Source organism: Dendropsophus ebraccatus, chromosome 15 (assembly GCF_027789765.1).
Source record: "Dendropsophus ebraccatus isolate aDenEbr1 chromosome 15, aDenEbr1.pat, whole genome shotgun sequence".
In the NCBI taxonomy this organism is placed as follows: domain Eukaryota; kingdom Metazoa; phylum Chordata; class Amphibia; order Anura; family Hylidae; genus Dendropsophus; species Dendropsophus ebraccatus.
The window spans coordinates 20,892,511-20,920,177 of record NC_091468.1 but is presented as its reverse complement, the minus strand read 5'-3'; the positions used below and the strand labels follow the sequence as shown (position 1 = coordinate 20,920,177).

At 44.4% G+C, this 27,667-nt stretch overlaps 1 protein-coding gene across 1 annotated transcript; it reads left to right on the top strand.

Moving 5' to 3' along the window:
• Nucleotides 1–43: 43 nt before the first annotated feature.
• On the top strand, nucleotides 44–27,574 carry TAF1A (TATA-box binding protein associated factor, RNA polymerase I subunit A). The gene is made up of 11 exons (XM_069954601.1): nucleotides 44–512; nucleotides 3,061–3,150; nucleotides 4,803–4,972; nucleotides 5,492–5,605; nucleotides 12,023–12,221; nucleotides 12,344–12,474; nucleotides 15,272–15,430; nucleotides 15,643–15,709; nucleotides 16,867–16,990; nucleotides 25,550–25,704; nucleotides 26,489–27,574. The coding sequence occupies exons 1-11, from the start codon at nucleotides 491–493 to the stop codon at nucleotides 26,647–26,649; spliced, it is 1,392 nt and encodes a 463-aa protein (XP_069810702.1). The 5' UTR covers nucleotides 44–490; the 3' UTR covers nucleotides 26,650–27,574.
• Nucleotides 27,575–27,667: the final 93 nt, after the last annotated feature.

The following is a 27,667-nucleotide window of genomic DNA, read 5'->3' as shown; positions in this document are numbered from 1 at the left end:
TAAAGCTACTTAAAAAAAACACACTAAGGTTGCCCATAGCAACCAGGTTTTATTATAGGTTTGGAGCTGTGGTCTGTTTATATGTCCAACTCAATTCCAAAGCAAATGATAATCAATACACCCGTTTTTCATGTAAAACGAGTATATATTATATACATAGCATCTCAATGGTCAACCATTCACCATTTTTAATCAAAGAATATCAAGGAAACGTAAACTTTCACTACAATGCAGCTATGGGGTTAAGAAAACTTCAATTCCCAGCATGCTTTTCTGCTGCATGACTCATCAGACCGGAAGTGCGTCACTCATTCGCGCTGTAACATAGATATCCTGAGAAGTTCCTGAGGTTCACGGCGGGGTTATTACTCGCTGACTTCTGCCAACCACAAGATGGCGACATAAACCGGAAGTAGCGTTCTTAGAAGGCTTTAGACAGCCCGTCGGCACGGATAGTGTTGTACAGCTCGGCTTTGGTCACTGCACGGACATGGCGGCTGGGGAGGTTTCAGGTATCGTGATTTGGGGGTCATCTTGCATATAATATTGAGTGTTTGCTTAGTATGTTATGTATTCTGTCAGTTGTAAATGTGTTCTTATATATAATTAGGTATACACACACTAATACACTAATTTGTGGAGTACCCTGAGTCTACAGGATTCCAGACTACAAACCCTGTGTTGTCAGATCCTGCCCATTTCTCCTCTGTTTCTCTCTTGCTGGAGAGGTGGAGTCAGACTACAGGGGTTGTTTGTAGTCTGTTAGGGTCCTATTGGAGCAATTTTTTTTTTTTTTTTTTTTTTTTTTAATGTTAAATGATGGCAAACGAGATTGTTTATCGTTAACCTGAAATCGTTCACCATATTATATAGAACGATGGTTGTTAGATACGATCGTTACTATGATCATTTATTCCTTCTGGATCCAGCAAAACAATGGACAATGCAATTACACTGAACAATTTGTGAAAAAATGCAGAACTTGAGCGAACGAATGTGGAATTACAGCGAACGATTAACGATAATTTTAGGTTCAGAGCTAAATCAACGATCAACAACATACGAACGATTTTTCGATCGTTGCCTGCAATTACACAAAACGATTATCGTTTAAATTTGCACAATATAATGATTTTTCGCACTATAATCGTCCCGTGTAATAGGGCCCTTAGGGTCAGTTCACACTGAGGTATCAGTGCTGTATTGGCGAAGGAAGTGTTCCGCTCGGAATCCCCTCTGATGGAATTCTTCACAAATTCCGTGTGCATTTCGCGGAAACACTTTCCGTGTGTAAATGTGGAAGTAGACACAGCTAAAAGGCTCTCTTTTAATTTCTTTTTTTTTTTTTTCCAATTCCGCGCAGATCATACGCTAAAAAGTGTAAAGTCACTGCTCAATTTATTTCAATGGGATTGGGAAAGCGGATTTGATTTGAATTTCCGCTAGGGCTGGGCGGTATACCGCAAAAATACCGATACTGTCACTGGCGTCGGTTAACCGACCTCAACTTAGCCAGGACGGTATCTGCGGTATTTTTGTACTTCCATCTTCCTTTCAGAGCGCCCTCTCCCCTCTCCTGTCCCGTCAGAGCGCTCCCGCACACACGCGCGCTGCCCGGCATTAGCGCTGCACGTTATGTGCAGGGACGCCGGCATCAGAGCGGAAGGTGGGGGAGGAGGAGGAGCAGCAGAAGCAGGGTCCAGGTGAGAATGCCCGCCCCCGCCACAAGTCCCGTCCGAGCACCCGATCTCCCCACCCGTCTGGTCCCACCTCACCCGTCCGAGGCCCTCACCCCACTGGTCCGGTCCCGTCCGAGGCCTCCCCACCTTACCTCACCCGTCCTAGGCCCCCCACCGGTCCGGTCTCATCTGAGTGCCCCCCACATCCGGCCGGCAAGTGCTGCACATGTGTGTGTGCAGGGACGCCGGCATTTCAGAGCTGGAGCAGCAGCTGACCTGTAGTCCTCTCAGTAAACAGTACAAGGCTGTAAATTAGGAATGGATGGGCTGCAGCAGGCAGGATGTCACACACAGCATTGTCTCCTACAGCTTATCCTGCCTGCTGCAGCCCATCCATTCCTCCTAAGTTACAGCCTTACAGTCATACACCCCTGTCGCCCCCCCCCCCTGTATAGTTATACACCCCTGTCGCCCCCCCGTATAGTCATATACCCCTGTCCACCCTCCCCCTGTATAGTCATACACCCTGTCAGCCCTCCCTGTACAGTCATACACCCCTGCCGCCCCCCCTGCATAGTCATACACCCCTGTACAGTCATACACCCCTGCCGCCCCCCCCCTGTATAGTCATACACCCCTGTCCGCCCCCCCGTATAGTCATACACCCCTGTCCGCCCCCCCTGTATAGTCATACACCCCTGTCGGCCCCCCCTTGTACAGTCATACACCCCTGTCCGCCCACCCTGTATAGTCATACACCCCTGTCGGCCCCACCCCTGTACAGTCATACACCCCTGTCGGCCCCCCTGTATAGTCATACACCCCTGTCGGCCCCCCCTGTATAGTCATACACCCCTGTCGGCCCCCCCTGTATAGTCATACACATACATAATAATGACAAATGATAATAATAATGATGATAATGATAGACTAACCACGGCTTGCTGCTCAGTGAGCTTTTTTACTTTTTTTATATCAAGTATGGCAAGTGGGTGTGGTTTGCATAGCAAGTGGGTGTGGTTTGCATAGCAAGTGGGTGTGGTTTGCAAAAAGGGGCATAATTATCGTTCAGTTATCGTTACCGCCGCTACATGTGCGATAAACCACGATATTGATTTAGGCCCATATCGCCCAGCCCTAATTTCCTTTGTGTGAACTGCAGAGCGCAAATTCCATTGAACTCAAAGGAATTTAGCTCTGCACTATATTTTGCGCGCGGATTCCTCAGTGTGAACTGACCCTACCCATCGGTCTGCATTGGGGCTGTATACACAAAATGTTGGGAGCTATTAACACTATTTGTAAAGTTACTTTTTTGTTTGCTCTAAATCCATTGAGGCAATACTAATTGTTTTTCTTCTTGTTGTTTCTGCCATTTCAGAAGCTGAAATGTCCGAAGAATGTCTTGAAAAGGATCATGATGAAGATCATGGGCTAGTTCTTCCAAGGGTACAGAGACCAAGATATAAAAGTAAGTCGTACATGGAGATCATACTTCCTAAACATAAAGTAACTGTAGTTCTGTAAGAAGCCGTCAGTAATTGCTGCTTTAAAGGGAACCAATCACGTAAAAAATGGCTATTAAGCTCAGGAAGTGATAAATCATTCAGCACACTTCCCATACATATCCCTATATCTCCCATCCCTGCAAACAAAAACGTATAATCTTACTTTTAAACATTGGCGCGCTGTATGGTAATCCGCCCTAAGTAGTCCGGCGGCTCACCAACGTTCTTATCGCCTGCAGCAACTTTTATTCCTGCTGTGCTACCAAAATTGCATTGTAGCCTTATTGACTGAAGGGAAAGTCTCATCTTAGATGACCAGTCCCAGTGAGGGGACTGCTGGGGGATCAACCGATCACTCTAGGTACTGCTCATTGCACCCCAAGAGCTTGAACTAGTCGTCTACCACCTGTTCCAGTTAATGGAGGGGAAATCCCAGCATGGGGGAGACCTCTCCCCGATTTTCTATATCCCCAATAGAGCAAATGCACATAAAGAAACAGTATATTATCCACATACATAGGGAATTGGACACAAATACATACAGTGGAGAAAATAAGTATTTGATGCACTGCAGATTTCTCGCCTACAAAAAATGGAGAGGTGTGTAATTGTTATGGTAGGTACACCTCACCTGGGAGAGACCAGAATCTATACAAACAATTCCAAAATCATATTCTATGAGTTATAAATAAATATTTTACATGTAAGTGCATTAAATAAATATTTGATCACTTGCCAGTGAAGTTTGCATCTGTTTAAACTTTTCACCTGTATAAAAAACACCTGTCCACACATTTCATCCTCTCCACCATGGCCAGGACCAAAGAGCTGTCTAAGGACACAAGGGACAAAATTGTAGACATGAAGAAGGCTGGGATGGGCTACAGGACAATAGGCAAACAGCTTGGTGGGAAGGCAATAATATTGTTAGCACAATTATTATGGAAAAGATGACTGTCAGTCCTCCTTGGTCCAGTGCTCAGTGCAAAATCCTGCCTCGTGAGGTCAGGAAGATTTTGAAAAAGATTAGGAAGCAGCCCAGAATTACACAGGTGAACCTGCTCAATGACCTGAAGAGAGCTGGGTCGATAGCCTCAAAGATTACAGTTAGTAACACACTATGCCGTCATGGATTAAAATCCTGCAGGATGCAGAAGGTCCCCCTGCTCACACCAGCACAGGTCCAGGCCCGTTTGAAGCTCACAAATGACCATCTAGATCATCCAGAGGAGGCATGGGAGAAGATCATGTGGTCGGATGAGACCAAAATAAAACTTTTTGGTCTTAACGTTACTTGCTGTGTTTGGAGGAAGAAGGATGGGGACAACCCCAAGAACACAGTCTCAACTGTGAAGCATGGAGGTGGAAATATACTTTTTTTTTGGGGGGGGGGGGGGGGTAGGGTAGTGGAGAAGGGAGGACGGATGGGGAACAGGGAATGGGAGACTGCTGTTCCGGAGGTCACCAGATCTCGCCCCCCCCCCCCCCCCCTCATATGATCAGTTGTACCTTATCCTATAGATATTCATTCTGTAGTGTGAAGAGCAGCATTGTGTAGAATAAAAATATCAGTCTGATTTCTAACCAGCTCTTTGTGGTTTTCTCTCCTGTACAGAATTGGCTGCCAGACCCCTGAAGAGCTGCCATATGACGGTGGATCTATGTCTGCACCTTATACACAAAGCCATGTGTAAGAATCAGTGGGAGAGAGCGGCCGGACTCATGACCAGTTACCTCCAGACACTTGAAAATCGCCACACTGAGAGACAGAGGGCAGCCCCCGAGGTGAGTGACCCCCAGTGTGCAGTGAATATACTCCAGTGCAGTCTGTTGTTCCTTGTTATCTGCTATTTCAGCCTAATTGTAATGCTTTAGTTATAGAGGGGGGCTGTATTTTAGCCCCCTAAACAGGAAACTGGTGGAAACATCATAGTAAAGAGCCCCTTAGTTCCCATTGCTTGCACATACACTCATCTGGGAAGGAGCCATAGTGCAAGGATCAATGGGGGGTCCCAAACTTTGTACCCCCACCACGCTTACATTTCATGGCATATTGTAGCAATATAGGGTTATACCCCTCTAATTCTCATGATCTTAAAACTTCATCCATAGCAGCCAAGAAAGTCTTGCAGCATGTCTGTAGTTTGTTCAAAATGAATTGGAAGATTATCACCAAGCAAGCTTCTGGCGGCCCCTGCAGGGGGAATTTGGCATTACAAGATCCTACACACTTAGCATATTGCAAGTCACATAAACCCGTCAGTGTGTCTTTTATTGAAATTGTTTTTTTTTTTTTACTTACAGATCATTTGGAGGTTAGGAAAGGAGATCCTTTTAAACCATCCAAAAGCCGAAAATGAGGACATCAATGTATTCAACGAGTACATGAAGAATATTGGGTTAAAGAACTATCTCTCGGTAAGTGCACAGCCTCTGTATTCTGCTGGTGGGGTCACTGTGTTACGTACATTACTCATCCTGTACTGATCCTGAGTTACATCCTGTATTATACTCCAGAGCTGCACTCACTATTCTGCTAGTGAGGTCACTGTGTACATACATTGCATTACTTATCCTGTACTGATCCTGAGTTACATCCTGTATTATACTCCAGAGCTGCACTCACTATTCTGGTGGGGTCACTGTGTACATACATGACATTACTGATGCTGAGTTACATCCTGTATTATACTCCAGAGCTGCACTCACTATTCTGCTAGTGAGGTCACTGTGTACATACATTACTTATCCTGAGTTATATTCTGTATTGTACTCTTGTCAATGTTGCCTGTGTGGTGTGTGTGTGTGTTTTTTTTTTTTGTTTGTTTCTTTTTAAATAACATAAAAATAAGCTCTACTCCATTAAGCCATGTCCACCGCTCTTAAACATATCCGAATAGGAGGTGGCACAAATCCCTTCCTTCCTTTTAGAAATACACAGTATTTCTCCCACTCCTCCCTCTTCTAAATTTGTAAAACTTTCTACCCTATGTCTATGGATTGGATACACAGAGAGGCTATGCTCACATGCTGTTGAAATTGAGTGGATGGCTGTCATTTAATGACAGCTGTTATTTTAAAACAATGGCGGCCATCCACTTAATTTCACCAGTGTGTGAACATAGCCTTTCTGTGTTTCCAATCCACTCCTGGTTTTGGTTTCAAAATACTGAACAAAAATACTGTGTAGGAATATAGCCTTTATGTATATAGTGTTTTCGCTGCACTGAACTCCCCAGGAGATGGTTGGGCTGATAATTTGAACCCTGGATTTCTAGGTCTCACAGATTATATTGTTTATCCAGGATGCATATTCTTGAGATCCTGTATTTTCTGGCATTGTAAGGTGTACACACCCACAGCTATCTCTCGGCTGGTGCTGTTTTCTTCTTACTTCCACAATTCTTCCTAAGCCACCCTTTTCTACTACTACTATCTGTTAGTGTTACAGAAAATACCACCCACATACATTTATGTTCATATTGCATAAGCTAATATATATAGGTGTGTCTAGTCTTACTTTCTGCCTTATTTTCATGCATCTATTGGAGATCTGTTTACGATTAGAGCTAATATGATACTGTCCTCTATGTACGGGAATATAATTACTATAACGCTGCTCTTTTGTACAAAAATATAACTACTATAGTCGGAAACTGGAGAGAAAGGAACGGCTGCACATCCCATCTATGGCTGATACTAATGCCGCTTAGCCTATATTTAAAAATCAACACCAGAGTGTCTGTATATGATTTGATCAAGCCCTAATATACCAAATTCCTGGTGTTTGTTTTTAAAGTAGCTTAGCGGCTTTAGTATCAGCCATAGGTGTGAGGTGCAGCTGCACTCTTCTCTCCATTTCACATTTTTTTAACTACTATAGTACTGCTCCTATATACAAGAATATAACTACTATAATGCTCCTATATACAAGAATATAACTACTATAATGCTCCTATATACAAGAATATAACTACTATAATCCTGCTCCTATATACAAGAATATTACTACTATAATACTGCTCCTATATACAGGAATATAACTGCTATAATAATGCTCTCATATACAAGAATATAACTACTATAATACTACCTCCTATATACAAGAATATAACTACTATAATACTGCTCCTATATACAAGATAACTACTATAATACTGCTCCTATATACAAGATAACTATTATAATACTGCTCCTATATACAAGATAACTACTATAATACTGCTCCTTTGTACACGAATATAACTACTATAATGTGGCTCAGGGAAGAAACAGAGTGCTGCACATCACACCTATGGCTGATACTAGTGCCACTTGGCTAAATAAAAAACACATCAGAATTTTGTGTATGAATTGATCAAGCCATACTGCCCCATGTACCTCGTGCCGGTATCTGATACACATGGGTCCCTACACTAAGTCCATACCGTGCCAGTCAGTGGCCACCAACCCCGCAGGCGTGCACAGCCAGGGAACGGGGGCCATGGGACGGCCCTGCGACCCCCATGCCACAGGACCAGACCCAAAAACACCACACCAGAACCCGGCCAGCACCGCCGGCGGAGAAGGTCGCCCCCAAGCAGCACAAGTCTGGATAAGGTATTGCGCTCACCATAGCTGCAGCAAACAGAATGGGAAAAAAAACAGGAGGGATTAAAACCATGTGCACTCAGGTGTCTCCTGCTAATTGCGGTCATGTGGGTCTCACCAGGAGGAGTGCAAAACACGGAGAAAAGAGAGAAACAAAATGTGGCTCAGGGAAGAAACAGAGTGCTGCACATCACACCTATGGCTGATACTAGTGCCGCTTGGCTAAATAAAAAACACATCAGAATTTTGTGTATGAATTGATCAAGCCATACTGCCCCATGTACCTCGTGCCGGTATCTGATACACATGGGTCCCTACACTAAGTCCATACCGTGCCAGTCAGTGGCCACCAACCCCGCAGGCGTGCACAGCCAGGGAACGGGGGCCATGGGACGGCCCTGCGACCCCCATGCCACAGGACCAGACCCAAAAACACCACACCAGAACCCGGCCAGCACCGCCGGCGGAGAAGGTCGCCCCCAAGCAGCACAAGTCTGGATAAGGTATTGCGCTCACCATAGCTGCAGCAAACAGAATGGGAAAAAAAACAGGAGGGATTAAAACCATGTGCACTCAGGTGTCTCCTGCTAATTGCGGTCATGTGGGTCTCACCAGGAGGAGTGCAAAACACGGAGAAAAGAGAGAAACAAAATGTGGCTCAGGGAAGAAACAGAGTGCTGCACATCACACCTATGGCTGATACTAGTGCCGCTTGGCTAAATAAAAAACACATCAGAATTTTGTGTATGAATTGATCAAGCCATACTGCCCCATGTACCTCGTGCCGGTATCTGATACACATGGGTCCCTACACTAAGTCCATACCGTGCCAGTCAGTGGCCACCAACCCCGCAGGCGTGCACAGCCAGGGAACGGGGGCCATGGGACGGCCCTGCGACCCCCATGCCACAGGACCAGACCCAAAAACACCACACCAGAACCCGGCCAGCACCGCCGGCGGAGAAGGTCGCCCCCAAGCAGCACAAGTCTGGATAAGGTATTGCGCTCACCATAGCTGCAGCAAACAGAATGGGAAAAAAAACAGGAGGGATTAAAACCATGTGCACTCAGGTGTCTCCTGCTAATTGCGGTCATGTGGGTCTCACCAGGAGGAGTGCAAAACACGGAGAAAAGAGAGAAACAAAATGTGGCTCAGGGAAGAAACAGAGTGCTGCACATCACACCTATGGCTGATGGCTTTTTAACATAGGCCTGGCGGCATTAGTATCAGCCATAGATGGGATGTGCAGCGGTTCCATTCTCTCCAGTTCGTGTTTCACAGTTCTCCCTCTCTGAACAGCTAGCACTCCTTTATAAGACCCACATGACCAAAATTAGCAGGATATGTCTGTGCTCACATGTCTGGACCCTATGTCTTCCCCATTCTGTGAGAGCAGCAATGGTAAGTGTAATACCATATCCATACTTGTGTCGTTTGGGGGCAGCCTTCCCCGCCGGTGGTGCTGGCTGGGTTTTGGTGGGGCTTTTTGGGTCTGGTCCTGTGACATTGGGGTTGCAGGGCCGTTCCATGGCCTCCCTTCCCTGCACGTGCACGCTTTGCGGGGTTGGCGGTCGCTGACCGACACGGTGTGGAGTTAGCGTAGGGACCCGTGTGGACCAGAGGACCTGCGCGGTGGTACACGGGGCAATATGGTTTGATCAATTCATATACAGACACTCTGGTGTTGATTTTTAATATAGGCCTGGCGGCATTAGTATCAGCCATAGATGGGATGTGCAGCGGTTCCATTCTCTCCAGTTCGTGTTTCACAGTTCTCCCTCTCTGAACAGCTAGCACTCCTTTATAAGACCCACATGACCAAAATTAGCAGGAAATGTCTGTGCTCACATGTCTGGACCCTATGTCTTCCCCATTCTGTGAGAGCAGCAATGGTAAGTGTAATACCATATCCATACTTGTGTCGTTTGGGGGCAGCCTTCCCCGCCGGTGGTGCTGGCTGGGTTTTGGTGGGGCTTTTTGGGTCTGGTCCTGTGACATTGGGGTTGCAGGGCCGTTCCATGGCCTCCCTTCCCTGCACGTGCACGCTTTGCGGGGTTGGCGGTCGCTGACCGACACGGTGTGGAGTTAGCGTAGGGACCCGTGTGGACCAGAGGACCTGCGCGGTGGTACACGGGGCAATATGGTTTGATCAATTCATATACAGACACTCTGGTGTTGATTTTTAATATAGGCCTGGCGGCATTAGTATCAGCCATAGATGGGATGTGCAGCGGTTCCATTCTCTCCAGTTCGTGTTTCACAGTTCTCCCTCTCTGAACAGCTAGCACTCCTTTATAAGACCCACATGACCAAAATTAGCAGGATATGTCTGTGCTCACATGTCTGGACCCTATGTCTTCCCCATTCTGTGAGAGCAGCAATGGTAAGTGTAATACCATATCCATACTTGTGTCGTTTGGGGGCAGCCTTCCCCGCCGGTGGTGCTGGCTGGGTTTTGGTGGGGCTTTTTGGGTCTGGTCCTGTGACATTGGGGTTGCAGGGCCGTTCCATGGCCTCCCTTCCCTGCACGTGCACGCTTTGCGGGGTTGGCGGTCGCTGACCGACACGGTGTGGAGTTAGCGTAGGGACCCGTGTGGACCAGAGGACCTGCGCGGTGGTACACGGGGCAATATGGTTTGATCAATTCATATACAGACACTCTGGTGTTGATTTTTAATATAGGCCTGGCGGCATTAGTATCAGCCATAGATGGGATGTGCAGCGGTTCCATTCTCTCCAGTTCGTGTTTCACAGTTCTCCCTCTCTGAACAGCTAGCACTCCTTTATAAGACCCACATGACCAAAATTAGCAGGATATGTCTGTGCTCACATGTCTGGACCCTATGTCTTCCCCATTCTGTGAGAGCAGCAATGGTAAGTGTAATACCATATCCATACTTGTGTCGTTTGGGGGCAGCCTTCCCCGCCGGTGGTGCTGGCTGGGTTTTGGTGGGGCTTTTTGGGTCTGGTCCTGTGACATTGGGGTTGCAGGGCCGTTCCATGGCCTCCCTTCCCTGCACGTGCACGCTTTGCGGGGTTGGCGGTCGCTGACCGACACGGTGTGGAGTTAGCGTAGGGACCCGTGTGGACCAGAGGACCTGCGCGGTGGTACACGGGGCAATATGGTTTGATCAATTCATATACAGACACTCTGGTGTTGATTTTTAATATAGGCCTGGCGGCATTAGTATCAGCCATAGATGGGATGTGCAGCGGTTCCATTCTCTCCAGTTCGTGTTTCACAGTTCTCCCTCTCTGAACAGCTAGCACTCCTTTATAAGACCCACATGACCAAAATTAGCAGGATATGTCTGTGCTCACATGTCTGGACCCTATGTCTTCCCCATTCTGTGAGAGCAGCAATGGTAAGTGTAATACCATATCCATACTTGTGTCGTTTGGGGGCAGCCTTCCCCGCCGGTGGTGCTGGCTGGGTTTTGGTGGGGCTTTTTGGGTCTGGTCCTGTGACATTGGGGTTGCAGGGCCGTTCCATGGCCTCCCTTCCCTGCACGTGCACGCTTTGCGGGGTTGGCGGTCGCTGACCGACACGGTGTGGAGTTAGCGTAGGGACCCGTGTGGACCAGAGGACCTGCGCGGTGGTACACGGGGCAATATGGTTTGATCAATTCATATACAGACACTCTGGTGTTGATTTTTAATATAGGCCTGGCGGCATTAGTATCAGCCATAGATGGGATGTGCAGCGGTTCCATTCTCTCCAGTTCGTATAACTACTATAATACTGCTCCTATATACAAGAATATAACTACTATAATACTGCTCCTATATACAGGAATATAACTGCTATAATAATGCTCTCATATACAAGAATATAACTACTATAATACTACCTCCTATATACAAGAATATAACTACTATAATACTGCTCCTATATACAAGATAACTACTATAATACTGCTCCTATATGCAAGATAACTACTATAATACTGCTCCTTTGTACAAGAATATAACTACTATAATACTGCTCCTATATACAAGAATATAACTACTATAATACTGCTCATATATACAGGAATATAACTGCTATAATAATGCTCTCATATACAAGCATATAACTACTATAATACTGCTCCTATATACAAGAATATAACTACTATAATACTGCCTCCTATATACAAGCATATAACTACTATAATACTGCTCCTATATACAAGAATATAACCTATATAATACTACCTCCTGTGTCTTATAGTAACCGTGGCCTGTTGCCGGTGTTGTTGCAGATGTCCCTGGAGCAGGCCTTTCACATGCTGTGTAATGGGGAGACTGATGATGCTCTCAGAGTGCTGGGTCTAGCAGAGAGCTGGCGGTACGGACGTCTCTCCATCCGCCAGAACAAGCTACAGAAGCTGATCCAGGCCCACAGAGCCGTCCTCAACTACCGCTCCTGGCTGGATAGGAAAGCTGCAGCCAGTCAGAATGGTAATATGCAAGAATTTGTTCATCCTTTTGCTACCTCTGTAATGCGACAAAAAGATTTAGTATAAATCAGATCTACGGATTAATCCATGTGATGTAACATAATATATATATTTTCCTTGCAGATCTGGATTACGCGTCTCAGTCTTCTTCCTCTCAGGTTATGGGCAGCTACTACAGACAAGCCACCGTCACCTTTCGGGAGATAGTTCAGCAGCCCGGAGTGTGGGATCCCTTTATTCTCAACTATGTGCATGTAAGTGTGAACTGCAACACTGGTTTATTGCAGTGTACCAGGATTTTATCAATCTCTTAAAGCAGAATCATTAAAGAAGTCTGGCGAAAATTTTTATTAAAGTATTGTATTGCCCCCATAAGTCATACAAATCACCTATATACACTTATTACGAGAAATGCTTATAAAGTGCTTTTTTTCTGCACTTACTACTGCATCAAGGCGTCACTTCCTGGATAACATTGTGATGTCACTTCCTGGATAACAGGGTGATGTCACTTCCTGGATAACAGGGTGATGTCACTCCCTGGATAATATGGTGATGTCACTTCCTGGATAACAGGGTGATGTCACAACCCGACTCCCAGAGCTGTGCGGGCTGTGGCTGCTGGAGAGGATGATGGCAGAGGGATGCTCAGTGTCCCCCCAGTGCCCTGTATACCCCTGGCATCATCATCTCCAGCAGCCACAGCCCACACAGCTCTGGGAGTCACCATGACATCACCATGTTATCTAGGAAGTGACATCACCATGTTATCCAGGAAGTGAAGCCTTGATGCAGTAGTAAATGCAGGGAAAAAAGCACTTTATGTGCATTTCCCATAATAAGTGTATATTGGTGATTTGTATAACTGTTGGGGGGTAATACAACACTTTAGAGGAGAAGTCCTGCAGACAATTTTATTAAAGTGTTGTATTACCCCCCAACAGTTATACAAATCACCAATATACACTTATTATGGGAAATGCACATAAAGTGCTTTTTTCCCTGCATTTACTACTGCATCAAGGCTTCACTTCCTGGATAACATGGTGATGTCACTTCCTAGATAACATGGTGATGTCATGGTGACTCCCAGAGCTGTGTGGGCTGTGGCTGCTGGAGATGATGATGCCAGGGGTATACAGGGCACTGGGGGGACACTGAGCATCCCTCTGCCATCATCCTCTCCAGCAGCCACAGCCCGCACAGCTCTGGGAGTCGGGTTGTGACATCACCCTATTATCCAGGGAGTGACATCACCCTGTTATCCAGGAAGTGACATCACCCTGTTATCCAGGAAGTGACATCACCATGTTATCCAGGAAGTGACATCACCATGTTATCCAGGAAGTGAAGCCTTGATGCAGTAGTAAGTGCAGAAAAAAAGCACTTTATAAGCATTTCCCGTAATAAGTGTATATTGGTGATTTGTATAACTGTTGGGGGTAATACAACACTTTAATAAAATTGTCTGCAGGACTTCTCCTCTAACCAGCAAAACCTAGTTTAGAGCTTGTGGTAGAGCATTCTTGCTGCTTTGTTTTCCTTGTCATGCTCCCCTCCCTCAGGCCCTGCACTAGGTATAACACAGTATATAATGTTTGCATGCAGCAGACAGCACCACTCTTGTCCTCCGTTTGGGTGCAGGCTTTTGCAGCTCAATTGTATTGAAGTGAACTTAGCTGGATTGTAATACCACACACAACCTGAGGACAGGGGTGGCGCTGTATTTGCAAGAAAATAGCAGCGCATTTTCTATATCTGCATAAGTCTTTTAACAGATCGTAGTGGTGTTCTATGAGAAATATCTGTGATTGGGAACTTCGTATGTAGCATTTTACACCCTGATGGGCATTCAGTGAGTTATTTGGCATTACCAGGGCATTTAAAAGAGCAGGTTTTAAATCCTGCCAATTTTCAATATCTCTGCATGCTTTCAGTGAATGCGAATGTTCTTGTGTAAATTTCTGGTTTAGGATGAGAGGGATTGGTTGCTCAACCTCATTAAATAATATTACATTGTACCAAAACCTGCTGATTCTAGGAAAGAAATTTTCCATTCCCTGACAGCATGCAGAGATCCTTAAAGGGAACCTGTCACCAAGACAATGCTATGTAACTTATCGCCATCATGTTATAGAGCAGGAAGAGCTAAGCAGATTGATATATATCTTCATATGAAAAGATTTGGTATAACTTGTAACATGTTGATTGAAATCCCTGGGCATTCTGTGATAAGGAGTCCAGTGGGCGGTGTCACTCAATGGACTGGACTCTTTAGCCTGGAAACATGAGTTTTTAATTAAATTACAAGTTATACTGAATTTTTCCCCATAAAGATATATATCAATCCGCTGAGCTCCTTCTCTAGAACTTGATGCTGATAGCTTAGGTAGCATTTTTATGATTATGGGATCCCTTTAAAGGGGAACTCCAGGTAGAGGTTAAAAAAATGAATCTTCTGCAGAAGCATAACGCATTACATACCTATCTATCCCAGTTTTGAAACGACCAAAGATCCATTTGTTTGGGGGGATTTTGTTCTGTATTATGTTTCTGTCCTTGCTGGTTGAGCAGTTCCCAGAATGCGATGCTTTCTCTTAGCTGATTATCACAGTCCCCCACCCATCACAATCAGTAAAATTAGTGCAGCAGCTGCTTCTGGCCATTCACAGATGGTGAATCATTCAGGGGATTGGGTGATCCAGCCAAGCCTCCTGTGACATCACGCCCTGCCCCCTGTCTGCATCATCAGCCTGTGCTCAGCAAACACACAATGTGAGACAGAGGCATGGAAGATTTGTCTCCTAAGGGGGGATAGCAGAAGCAGCAGGAGACAATGTGGATTGGCACAGAAGCCTTTTTTTTTTTTTTTTTTTTACTTTCTGGATTTCTATCAGCTACCACTGTGGCAGAACCGCACAGATACAGTAATACATTGTATAGACACATCTATGTAACTTTTAATGTACATTAAATAGAAAACAAGTTTTTCTTATACAGAGTTCCCCTTTAAATTGAAGAAGTGAAAGCTGTCATTATTTATTTTTTCAGCTTCTTGAATCTTCAGGAGAGATACAGGAGGCGACAAAGATCTTGACAGAATACGCTAATAACACCAAGAACCCGCCAAATCCGAATGCCCATGTGTACCTGTATGAATTCATGGAGAGGAACGAGGCTTCAGATGAGACACTGATTAAAGTGCTCAGGGTGCGTATTTATTACAGTGCTTATGTCGCCTACATATGCAGAAGTGCTGTACAGTTAATAGTTAGCTTCAAGGCTATAACCCACCTGTTAACCCTGTCCTCTCAGGCTGCGGTTGCCATTGTTCCCGTCACATAACCCCACCGATAATTATTCAATAAGCCGATATCAAAAGATTATTTTAATCGTTTTTTTTGTTTGTTTGTTTTTTTCAGCCTTTGCATGCTATGACTCCATCCCATAAACTCATGCTGACTTATAGCAAACTCCTGCACAGTTCTGGTGAGTCACTGTTATATTTTATGTTATACCTTGAAAACCTTCACATTGCAGTACTGCAGCCTACCACAAGGTGACAGAAAGAGACCATGTGAGTGTGTACCCAACATTTGCAATAAATGACTCTCTTACTATGCACTTCTGTGGTGTCTGCCCTGTTAGCTGTGTCTGATGGGCAGAGTACAAGTCTACTATAAGTATAGTCACCAAACAGCAGATATATGGGTACAACACCGATCATAGTGATAAACCCTGGAACACCTATATACCACACAGGAGAGCCAACACCTCCTCTAAACTACATTTCACCGGGCGTGAAACCTCCTCTATACTACACCACACAGGGGGGCACATCCTCTATACTACACCACACAGGGGGACACATCCTCTATACTACACCACACAGGGGGACACATCCTCTATACTACACCACACAGGGGGACACATCCCCTATACTACACCACACAGGGGGACACATCCCCTATACTACACCGCACAGGGGGACACATCCCCTATACTACACCGCACAGGGGGACACATCCCCTATACTACACCGCACAGGGGGACACATCCCCTATACTACACCGCACAGGGGGACACATCCCCTATACTACACCGCACAGGGGGACACATCCCCTATACTACACCACACAGGGGGACACATCCCCTATACTACACCACACAGGGGGACACATCCCCTATACTACACCACACAGGGGGACACATCCCCTATACTACACCACACAGGGGGACACATCCCCTATACTACACCACACAGGGGGACACATCCCCTATACTACACCACACAGGGGGACACATCCCCTATACTACACCACACAGGGGGACACATCCCCTATACTACACCACACAGGGGGACACATCCTCTATACTACACCACACAGGGGGACACATCCTTTATACTACACCACACAGGGGGACACATCCTCTATACTACACCACACAGGGGGACACATCCTCTATACTACACCACACAGGAGGACACATCCTCTATACTACACCACACAGGGGGACACATCCCTTATACTACACCGACAGGGGGGGACATTTCCTGTATAATAAATCATGCAAGAGGTGTTATTGTTATTGATATATCAGACTAGGATTTTCAGATTCAGACATTTTTGCTGATCTATTGGCAGACTCTGAGGATGATCAGAAGCTCGCTCTGCTGGTCCTTTTCGATCTTTTGGATTTTTCTGGTTGGAAGAAAAACGTGGAAGCCTGGAGTTACTTGGCAAAGCAACTGAAGAAAACTTTTCGCCAGTAAGTGAAGTGATGTGGAGGAGCAATTTCTCATCTTTTATTTAGTTATTTTTGCCTGTTTCCACTTCATTGGTCCATTAGAACCACCGTTTTATGTCTTCAGCTCTCATGCATAGCTATGTGTGTCCATTATTAGGCTTTGTCCTCAGTCTCTATTTGTTCCGCTTTATATCAGCAGCAGATAGATGTAGAAAGCGTTAGAGCACAGGGAAGGGTCCATTTCTGGTTGTTACCTTATGGAGTTCTTAGAATAGTCTGGTTAAAGTAGCTGAGGAATAGAAGCCAAGTGTAACAGGTAATATAGAGGAGGACCCTGCCAGAGAAGTCTCATATCTCTTGTAAAAAATAAATTGCTTGGTAACGGCACACGTGATTGGCATGACTGCTAAGTTCACATTGGCAAGACTGAGTTTTTCAGGAAATAGTAAGAATTTCCTGTCTGACCTTTTTCTGACATTTGACATACAGGTCAGGGAGTATTTTGCAGGCTCGGAAGTTGCACAAACGTATGTACAGGTCCCAAGAACTCCAATCCTAGCCATTGATCTTCTTGGTGTGCAGTCAGTAGTGATTGGGGTTAGATGGAGAAGGAGACAAAGCCTTACCTGGCATGAGGCAAGATGAGCCTCTTTCCTCAGATGGCAGATTGCAGAGTCCTTGTGGGCTGGCTGTGACCATGTATCATACTGTCTGGCACAGGGATGTCAAAGCTGCAGCCTTCCAGCTGTTACAAAACTACAATTCCCATCATGCCTGGACAGCCAAAGCTTTAGCTGTCTAGACATAATGGGAATTGTACTTTCAAAACAGCTGGAGGGCCACAATTTTGACACCTGTGATCTAGCATCATCTTCTACTCATTTTGTACCGCTGGCTTCATTGACCCCCATGACTTGGAAATCACAGATGTAGAATGTAAGGCAGTCAGGACTATTCTATAGTGGTACTGTTATATTCTGCATATTTTTCCTCATTATTTTGCACATTGATTCGCCTCACCACCAAAACAATATTGCAGAACTATTCTGACCTAAAGTGAACATAGCTTTAAAAGTTTTCACAGTGTAGCTGCTTCTTGTTGTTGGTAATATATATAATAGTATTATCTGCAGCACCACTACTAATACTAAGGCAATGTAGGTCCCAGCATTGGTAAACTTTTAAACCATACCAGTCGCAAAATTAGTTTTTTTAAGAATGCTCTTTGTTATGCAACAATTCAGTCAGCATAATGTCACTGTGTGGTAACAGAGGTTCTTGTGCTGTGTGACAGGAGAGCTGACCATACAAGGCAAGCAAACCCAGGAATCTCTGCTTCTGAATGTGGGAAACACCTAGTGTCCATATGTATAACGCTGATTTAAAGGGGTAGTGCAGCGCTTAACAATTATTCACAAAGTAACTCACATTATAAAATCATGCCGGCTCCCCTCTGCCGCGTCATAACTGTGCTCAGCCGCGATTGGCTGCGCACAGTTATGCTCAGCCAATCGCGGCTGAGCTGCTGATGACGCAGCAGAGGGGCCATTCACATACATAACACACATTACAAAGTTGTATAACTTTGTAATGTGTGTTATTTTGTGAATAATTGTTTAGCGCCGCACTAACATAGAAAATGTGTGGCACAAATAAGGGGGTAGAATTAGGCTTGAAAAGAGTCTTGTCCGTCAGTGTTACCAAATCCTACTACAAATGTCTACTACCTTGTACCTCAGTTGTTGGGGAGAGGCAGATCCACTGGGACAATCAGGAAAACTGAGAACATTGATCCCGGTACAGACACCACCACTTTTGGAGTATGCCGTGCATTTCCCAAGGCGAAAAACCTTCTAGGCGGAATGTCCTATCTTATGGGGTTCCACCGTATGGACGAATATGGGGTAAAACCATCTATTTTCAATAACTGCCTTTTATCTTAGACCTTAATTATGAGGCATAGAGTAGGGACAGTTTTGCCCCTCCATTTACCATCACTACAATTCCCATCATGCCTGGGCAGCCAAAGCTTTAGCTTTACATGAGAACTGTAGTTTTGCAACAGCTGGAGGTTTCCCGTCCCTGCAATAGAGGCTGGAGAAGGTAAATGGAGGGGTAAAACAGTCCCTACTCTATTCCTCATAATTGAGGCCTAAGATAAAATGCAGTTATTGAAAATACATGGTTTTACCCTATTTATTCATTATGGTGGAACCCCAAACTCTTGGAGATATTCCATGTAGAAGGTTTTTCCCCTCTGGGAAACGCACAGCATAGTCATCCTACATCAGCTAATAGAGCATAGTAACTCTGTTACTTTTGAGCATCTACACACTCAGTATGGCTTACCTAATATATACTCTTATCAACTCCAGGAAAAACTAAAGCCCACCCATGTATCTAACATCGATATGTTAAAAACATTTTATCTCCTGAAACAGCAAGGTGTTTGATATCCTCTTTATACGCTGATCGTCTACATGAACACTTAACCTCCTTCCCCTTTATGGTGCGTGACTAGAGATAAGCGAATCTAAAGTAAGAACAAAGCAAAAAGCGAGTTCCTATCGGGATTCTGATCATCAGGCTGCGGCTTTGAAGTCTGCTCCACTCCCCGCTGCTCCTCCCCCGGGTGCTGGGAAAAGATGGATCCATATGTGGGGAAACTTCTCCAGTTTCCCAGGACTGGATTCATGTTGTCACAGGACCTGCTGGTAGCCTGATGAACAGACTGCAGATAGGAATGAAGCAATTTGCTTCGTTCCTATGTTAGATTTGCTCATCTCTATGCGTGACAAATGGGAAAGGGATGTGGGCACGATTAAAGATGAGGATGGTGGGAAGTACTGTCCTTTAAAGTGTCACGTTTGTTTGTTTGGGGGGTTTTCTGCAGAAATCAATAGTTCAGGCGATCTTAAGCAACTTTTGTAATTGGGTTTATTAGCCAAATATGCCATTATCTGTATTCAAAAAGACTTTTTCTCTCTCATTCACTGCTCATTATCAGGAAATCTCAACTCTTTTACATCAGACATGCCCTGTGTAACCTATGGAGAGGGGAGGGGGGAGGAGGGAGAAAGGACATTAGTCGCCAGCAGAGAACAAAGGATTACACAGTGGGAGCTGTGTGAAAGCCCGTATTCAGAGGTCAGTGCTGACTTCAGAGGAGATAGCCAGGTGATGTAGCTGTAAATTAACTCTTTGTTGTCCTGTTTTGGTGCCTCATCTCCCTCCACCCCTCCCATTCTCAATAGACAACCATGAACACAGGGGGGAAGCTTCAAACTGCTTTTTCATGATAAAAATGTATTAGAATCGCCTTTACAATTGATTTCTGCAAAAAAAATTAAAATAACAGTGACGCTTTAACGCCCAAGGCACAAAGGCTTTTTTAATTTTTCCTCCTCCATAGAGTGTATAAAACCCCACTCCTGATGCATTCGCAACGCTTAACTGTCCAAGGTGCAGTATGGCGAAAGCTTCAGTAATGCAGATGTTATGGAAGGGCACAATGCTGGAGGACAATTGGAAGGGGACGTTGGAGATGATATTCAGTGCTCACTCCATTTCTGTACCAGCTACCCTGAGAGCTTGCCTGATGTGTATTCTGGATCTCACAAATATGGAGGAATGTGAGGAATTTTCTGCACTTTATTTAGCAAGAAAAACACACTAGATTCAAGCTGAACCTCCTACAGTTCAAGAATTTCAGTCTAATAAAACGTTTCGCAGGACTTCTCCTTTAACCTTAAAGTATTGTATTGCCACCCAAAAGTTATACAAATCACAAATATATGCTTATAAAGTGCTTTTTTTTTCCTGCACTTACTACTGCATCAAGGCTTCACTTCCTGGATAACATGGTGATGTCACTTCCTGGATAACAGGGTGATGTCACGACCCAACTCCCAGAGCTGTGCGGGCTGTGGCTGCTGGAGAGGATGATGGCAGAGGGACACTGAGCATCCCTCTGCCATCATCCTCTCCAGCAGCCACAGCCCACACAGCTCTAGGAGTTGGTTCGTGACATCACCATGTTATCCAGGAAGTGACATCGTCATGTTATCCAGGAAGTGACATCACCATGTTATGGGGGGGCCATACAATACTTTTAATAAAAACTCTTCTTTTATAATATTATTAGGCTAGAAAGATGGGCGTGTTGTACATGGAAATTTCTAAAGAAGTTTTGAGTGCATATGGGGGAAATGGGTGGATGTCCCAGGCCTTCTAACCAGATCTTTATGGCAGACATTAGAGATGAGCAAACCTCGAGTCCATCCGAACCCAATCGTTTGGCATTTGATTAGCGGTGGCTGCTGAAGTTGGATAAAGCCCTAAGGCTATGTGGAAAACATGGATATAGTCATTGGCTGTATCCATGTTTTCCAGACAACCTTAGAGCTTTATCCAACTTCAGCAGCCCCAGCTAATGAAATACTGAACGTTCGGGTTCAGATGGACTCGAGCATGCTCTAGGTTCGCTCTTCTCTAGCAGACATCCATTGAAAATGCTGGCCAATGCCATTGTGTGAAAGGTTGTGTTATGTTATACTATTGGAAACATCGCCAAAGGGCTGATACAGAGGCACAACATTGACCCAGTACTCTGTGTATTGTGTATTGATGGAGTTTATCAGGCACTTCTATGCGTTACGGCTTTGAGGTTCCAGAATTATTGAAGTACATTGTCTAGTGAAATTAAGATCTTCTGCATGTACTTATCACTCTCATGGCATATTATTGTTATTGATGGGTAAATGATGTTGCTCACAGCAAGCTTATTTGTATTATGTATCACGTCATGTTGTTTTTTTCTCTGTTTGTCTCCCGCCACTGTCCAATGGGGACCCCCGCAGTGTGACTGTCCCAGTCGTTTTCCCTGACAGCAGAAGGTATCACAGTTTGCACTGAGGCAGACTGTATAACCAGATTGCCAAACAAACTGCACAGAGATGAGTGCTGATTATACTGATCATGACATCGCATTGACCAGTGTAAGCAATCTAATGATTGCTTGTAATAGTCCCCTCTAGGGACTTAAGTGTTAAAAAAAAAAAAAAAAAAAAAAAAAAGTTTTTAACAATATATAATAATAATAATAAAAAAATCTTCTTCCTTATTCTGTTTTACATATAGTAAAAAAATGCGAGCATAATCGTCTGATCTGTTAAACAGTATTTGTGTACAGTGTATGGCTTAAACGGGGAAAAATACCCAAAATTGCTGATGGTTTTTGTTTGTTACATCATATATTAAAAAAAAAAAATTATTAAAGGTTCCATCTACACCAGAATGATGCCATTCTAAACTACAGGTCATGTCACAAAAATAGGCCATCCTAGAGCTGGGTACATGGAAAATGTAAAGAAGTATGGCTCCTAGCAGACAAGGAGGGGAAAAACGAAAAATAGCTTTGTCCTCAAGGCCAGAATAGGCTGTGTCATGAAGGGGTTTAAGAGGATGCATCACTTATACCAGGGGTGTCAAACTGCAGCCCTCCAGCTGTTACAAAACTACAATTGCCATCATGCCTGGGCAGCGGATAACCCCCTAACAATTCTCATGAAAGCTTCTGATGGGTCTGCAAGAGAACTGCAGGGAATGTATTACACTGGAGAAGACCCTTTCATGGTTAAAGGGCACAGTCTGATTATAACCTGTTAGAGACCTTCTTTGTATCCCGTTCCTTATTCTTGAAAGTTTTATCCACATTGGACGTTCACGTAAATGGGCCAATAAAATCTGCAGCGGTTATTTTCCCGGAGCACGTGGGTTCCCTCTGTAAATAACTTTCCCTTTTGCCTTTAGCCCAGAATGGTCTATAAAATGATCAGGTGTTAAATAGCGATCTGAGCACCCTTCTCGGGAGGCCCTCGGGCACACATGGTCTGGCCCCATAATCCTTTGTTGTTGTGAACTTCACAGCAGTTCACCTTTTACAGCCTCTTTTATAAGGAGTTTAATTGGTCTGTAAATATAAAAATAAATGGGAATCAAAGGAATTTTCATCCTAAAAGAAAGAAAAAAAAATTTTCTTTGACTTGGTAGGATTCACGCTTATTGACTTGTTATAGTCTTCTCTCCTTCAGTGCCCCATTACTGCTGATTCCCATGTGGAGTAGGGAAATGTTAAAGGAGAACTCCGGCGAAATTTTTTATTAAAGTATTGTATTGCCCTCCAAAAGTTATATATATCACCAATATACACTTATTACAGGAAATGCACTTAAAGTGCTTTTTTCCCTGCACTACTGCATCAAGGCTTCGCTTCCTGGATAACATGGTGATGTCACTTCCTGGATAAAATAGAGATGTCACGACCCGACTCCCAGAGCTGTGCGGGCTGTGGCTGCTGGAGAGGATGATGCCAGGGAGACAATGGGGGACACTGAGCATCCCCCTGCCATTATCCTCTCCAGCAGCCACAGACCGCACAGCTCTGGGAATCTGGTCGTGACATCACAATGTTATCCAGGAAGTGAAGCCTTAATACAGTAGTAAGTGTAGGGAAAAAAAGCACTTTATAAGCATTTCCTGTAATAATAATAAGTGTATATTGGTTATTTACATAACTTTTGGAGGGCAATACAATACTTTTTATAAAAGTTTTCGCCTTTAAGGATCTTGGTCATCCAGCAGCACAGAGTATTTCAGGATAGATGTATGTTGTAGGAGGCAGTGACCTTATCTACTCGTGTAGGTTTTTTAGAATGAGCTTTAAAGGGGTTATATATATATATATATATATATATATATATATATATATATATATATATATATATATATATATATATATATATATATATATATAATATATATTTTTTTTTTTTTTTCATTTAAATCAACTAGTGGCAGAGATTTGTAATTCTATTAAAAATAATCTCCAGTCTTCCAGTACTTATCAGCTGCTGTATGTCCAGCAGGAAGTTATATATTCTCTCCAGTCTGACACAGTGCTCTCTGCTGCGACTTCTGTCTATGTCAGGAACTGTCCTGCTTTTGACTATAAAGAATACAACACTTCCAGCAGGGCATACAGCAGCTGATAAGTACTGGAAGACAGGAGATTTTTTTAATAGAAGTAAATTACAAATCTCTGGCCCTTTCCGGCATCACTTGATTTGAAAGAATTTTTTTTTTAAACTACCACTTTAATTTGACTGAAGCAGCATCATGAAGTGGATTGGAAGAAAATATGTTTTAGTAAGATGTGGCAGCAGCAGAATAGGAGTAGGTTGATCCTGTGGACACTGTGACCTGTCCGCTCACGTATGTTAACTAGAAATTTTGAATAAGGCACCAGAAGAGGAGTATGTTAAACGAATGTACCACCAGGTACATTCGCTTTACATTTGGCATTGCAATAGAATGGCGCTGATGCTGCGCTCCTGTTTTTGGACCGCAGCCTGGTTCCCGCACACTGCGTCTATTACCGGGCACCAGCTGGGGCTGAAGCACTGGAGGCGACCCCCGCCCCTCTATGACGCGGCTACATTAGAATTCATTAGAAATGTCAATTAGAGTAAGAGTGCATGTGACTGAAGCAGTGTCCTGATGAGGAAGCACAATATATCCTGACTAGTGTTAAGTGAACCTGCCAAACATTCGGGTCACCTGAACACTTGGCATTGGCTCCCAAGGGATGGAGAAGTTAAATGCAGCCCTAGGGCTGTCCAGAAAACATGGATGCAGCCTATTTGTTGTATCCATGTTTTTCATAACTCCCTAGGGCTGCATAGATCTTCTTCAGGTAGCAGGTGTCAAAAGACAGTGAACGTTTGTCAAGTTTGCTGAACACTAATCCTGACACACATCAGCTGAAGTGTATAGATATTGTAGGAGGCAGTTACCTGTCCAAGGAACATGGCTGTATGGCACCCTCTAAAGCTGTTCTTCCGCCTGGCTTTAACTTATTTAGTTGTGTGTTTTTTTTTCTGTTGTTTTTTTAAAAGGCAAACCTGTCACCCTGGGAGAGCGCACAAAACCTATTCTGCCCCTGGATAGAGCACTCCATACTCCTCCCCTCCTCCCTCCTGCTGGTCCTGCTCCTCTGCCCTCTAATTATGCATATAAGCAGAGATCCCTATGGGCATTGGACTAGAGATGAGTGAACCGGGTTCGAGTCAATCCGAACTCGAACGTTCGGTATTTGATTAGCTGGGGCTGCTGAAGTTGGATATCCTTAGGGCTTTATCCAGCTTCAGCAGCCACCGCTAATCAAATGCTGAAAGTTCGGGTTCGGATCGACTCGAGCATGCTTGTGGTTCGCTCATCTATACATTGCTAATTTGCAAATTAAGAGCACAGAGGAGCGGTGGCGATTTCCCGGCGACTGGACTTTGGGAACGGGATCGGCTGAGGGGGGTAAGTATGAGGGCTCTATCAAGGAGTGGGATGGGTTCGGCCCACTCTCCCAGGGCCTACCCCCCCTGTGCGCCAGGGCGGTGCTCAGGAAAAGAACAGCACCAAGCTGGGATCCCTGCAGCGGCACCGACCTGTTAATGTACAAAAAAAAAAAAGTACCTGATTCTGTATTAGATGGGAGACTACATACTCAATGATCTATTTTCTTTTTAGTGATCATAGCGCTTGGATTCTGGAGGCTTGGGAGCCCAGGAAGAGCTGGTGGCCATCATACCACTTCGCAAAGCTTCACGCCAAGAAGGACTGGCACGAGTGCGCAAAACTTGCCATGAAAAAGGCTTTAGTGGCTGGAATGTTACAGGGGCCGGGTAAGTCGCGTCACAGTGTTAACATAAAATGCAGCAATGGTTTACAGTTAAAGGGGTATTCCAGCTTTTATTATGTTTAGTTGGAATCTGACCTCTGAGATCACTGCTTTTTACATGCTGTGAGGATGCCTCTATAAGCTTATGTTCACACAACATTTTCTCCTGGCCGTATTTTTAGACTGCTGTCATTTTGTGGTGAAAATACTGCTGTGTTTTGAACATTACATCTGTAATTATGAAAATACGGCCATATTTTCACCTCCAAAAGGACAGCTGTCCAAAAATACGACCCCAAAAAAGTATGAACATAGCCTAAAAGTGGATTTTATAGTTTTTTTTTTTTGGGGGTGGGGGGGGGGGGAATTCTGGGCTTTCTCTTCCTTTCCTCTGATGTCCGCTTCCCTGCACCTCCATGCACTCCATTTGATGCTGTAGTTTAGGTGTAGCAGAGCTGTATTGTATTTTGCTCTATTTCATACGGATATAACAATGCCATAACAATACTTTTATATTTCCATTGGACTCCATGATTTTTCAGGTGAGTTGAATTAAAACCATTCTGACCTGCTGAAAAACAAGGCTGACTGCTGCTTGCAGGAAAGGACCGAGTGACTGATCAAGCCTTGTGGAAGCTCTGTGGAAGCTTGTGGAAGCTCTGTAGATGCCGTTTAGGCCCTTAGGGGTTTGATGGGCTCAATAATACACTAAATTCCAGCTCTGCTACATTTGTTTTTACAGATTCTCCTTTGCCTGATCTAAAACAGTTGTCATCTTTTTCCTGCAGCCTGCGTCTATTTTACCTCAGTCTGCGCATCCGGGGAGCCTGAAAACAAGACAACGGCCTTAAATCGTATTAAGAAGTATGTGATGAAGCATAATTGTGTGAATGTCCCAAATCCAGGATTGCCGCTGCCTGAATCTGACGTAGAGGAGGCCGCCACGTAGCAGCCATCATATGTCTGTTGACTGATAATTCACATAGTGATCATGTATGCCTTAGGGTTAAAGGCTTGTTAAATCTTGGTCCATAAAAATGGCGGCCTCTGCCATTAGTTGATGACTGGACAACCGGAAACTCTTCAGTTCTATGTGAGGGATGTCAATATGAACCTATTTGTAGGGTTCACTGTGCCTTACTTCCTCACTATTTTCAAGATCACTGCTTGCCTCTAGTAAAGGGAGCTATTCTTGTTTTCAGTCGGAAACGGAAAGGTCAGTAAGGTTCAGGTAGGTTGTCGCAAGTATTTGGAGCCATGCTGACTGTAGTGTACTCCACAGCTGCTGGAGGAGCCTGGGGGAGGATTCATAGAGAAAACATGACCATCAAGGTGCTTGGACATTCCAACCAATTTGTACATTTTTTTTTTTTTTGCCAAGTAATGTGTTGCATTGTCCAATACAACAAAGAAGAATAGAGTTGCACTCACCAGTTAAAAGTTTTTATCTTTATTTTCATCTTGATAAAAGCATATCGATGCAGGACATGGTGCAGGTAAGGTGAATGCAGACTCTGCAGGAGTGTTGGTGACAGGCTGTTTCACACCCTCTACGGCGCTTCTACGGACCTGTCTTGTGGGGGGGTACCTAACTGCAGTGCTTCATGGGGAAAAGTGTAGTGAACTCTTCCACAAGAAGGAAAACTCTCACTATAGTACCAATCTTATAAGTCATTGTTTAGCTTGAACCTTGTAAAACTCATCGTCTGGATATTTTCAAGGAGAAACAGGGCCCCTAGAGCTGCTACAACCTCTTATCTACTTATACAGGGCCTGGCTGATATTCCTTGTGTCTGTTCTATGGGTTGACGTGGACTTTCAGGCTGACTACCGATAGGTGTAACTAGAGATACAAGGGGAGATTTATCAGACATGGTGTAAAGTGAAACTGGCTCAGTTGCCCCTAACAACCAATCAGATTCCACCTTTCATTCCTCACAGACTCTTTGGAAAATGAAAGTTGGAAT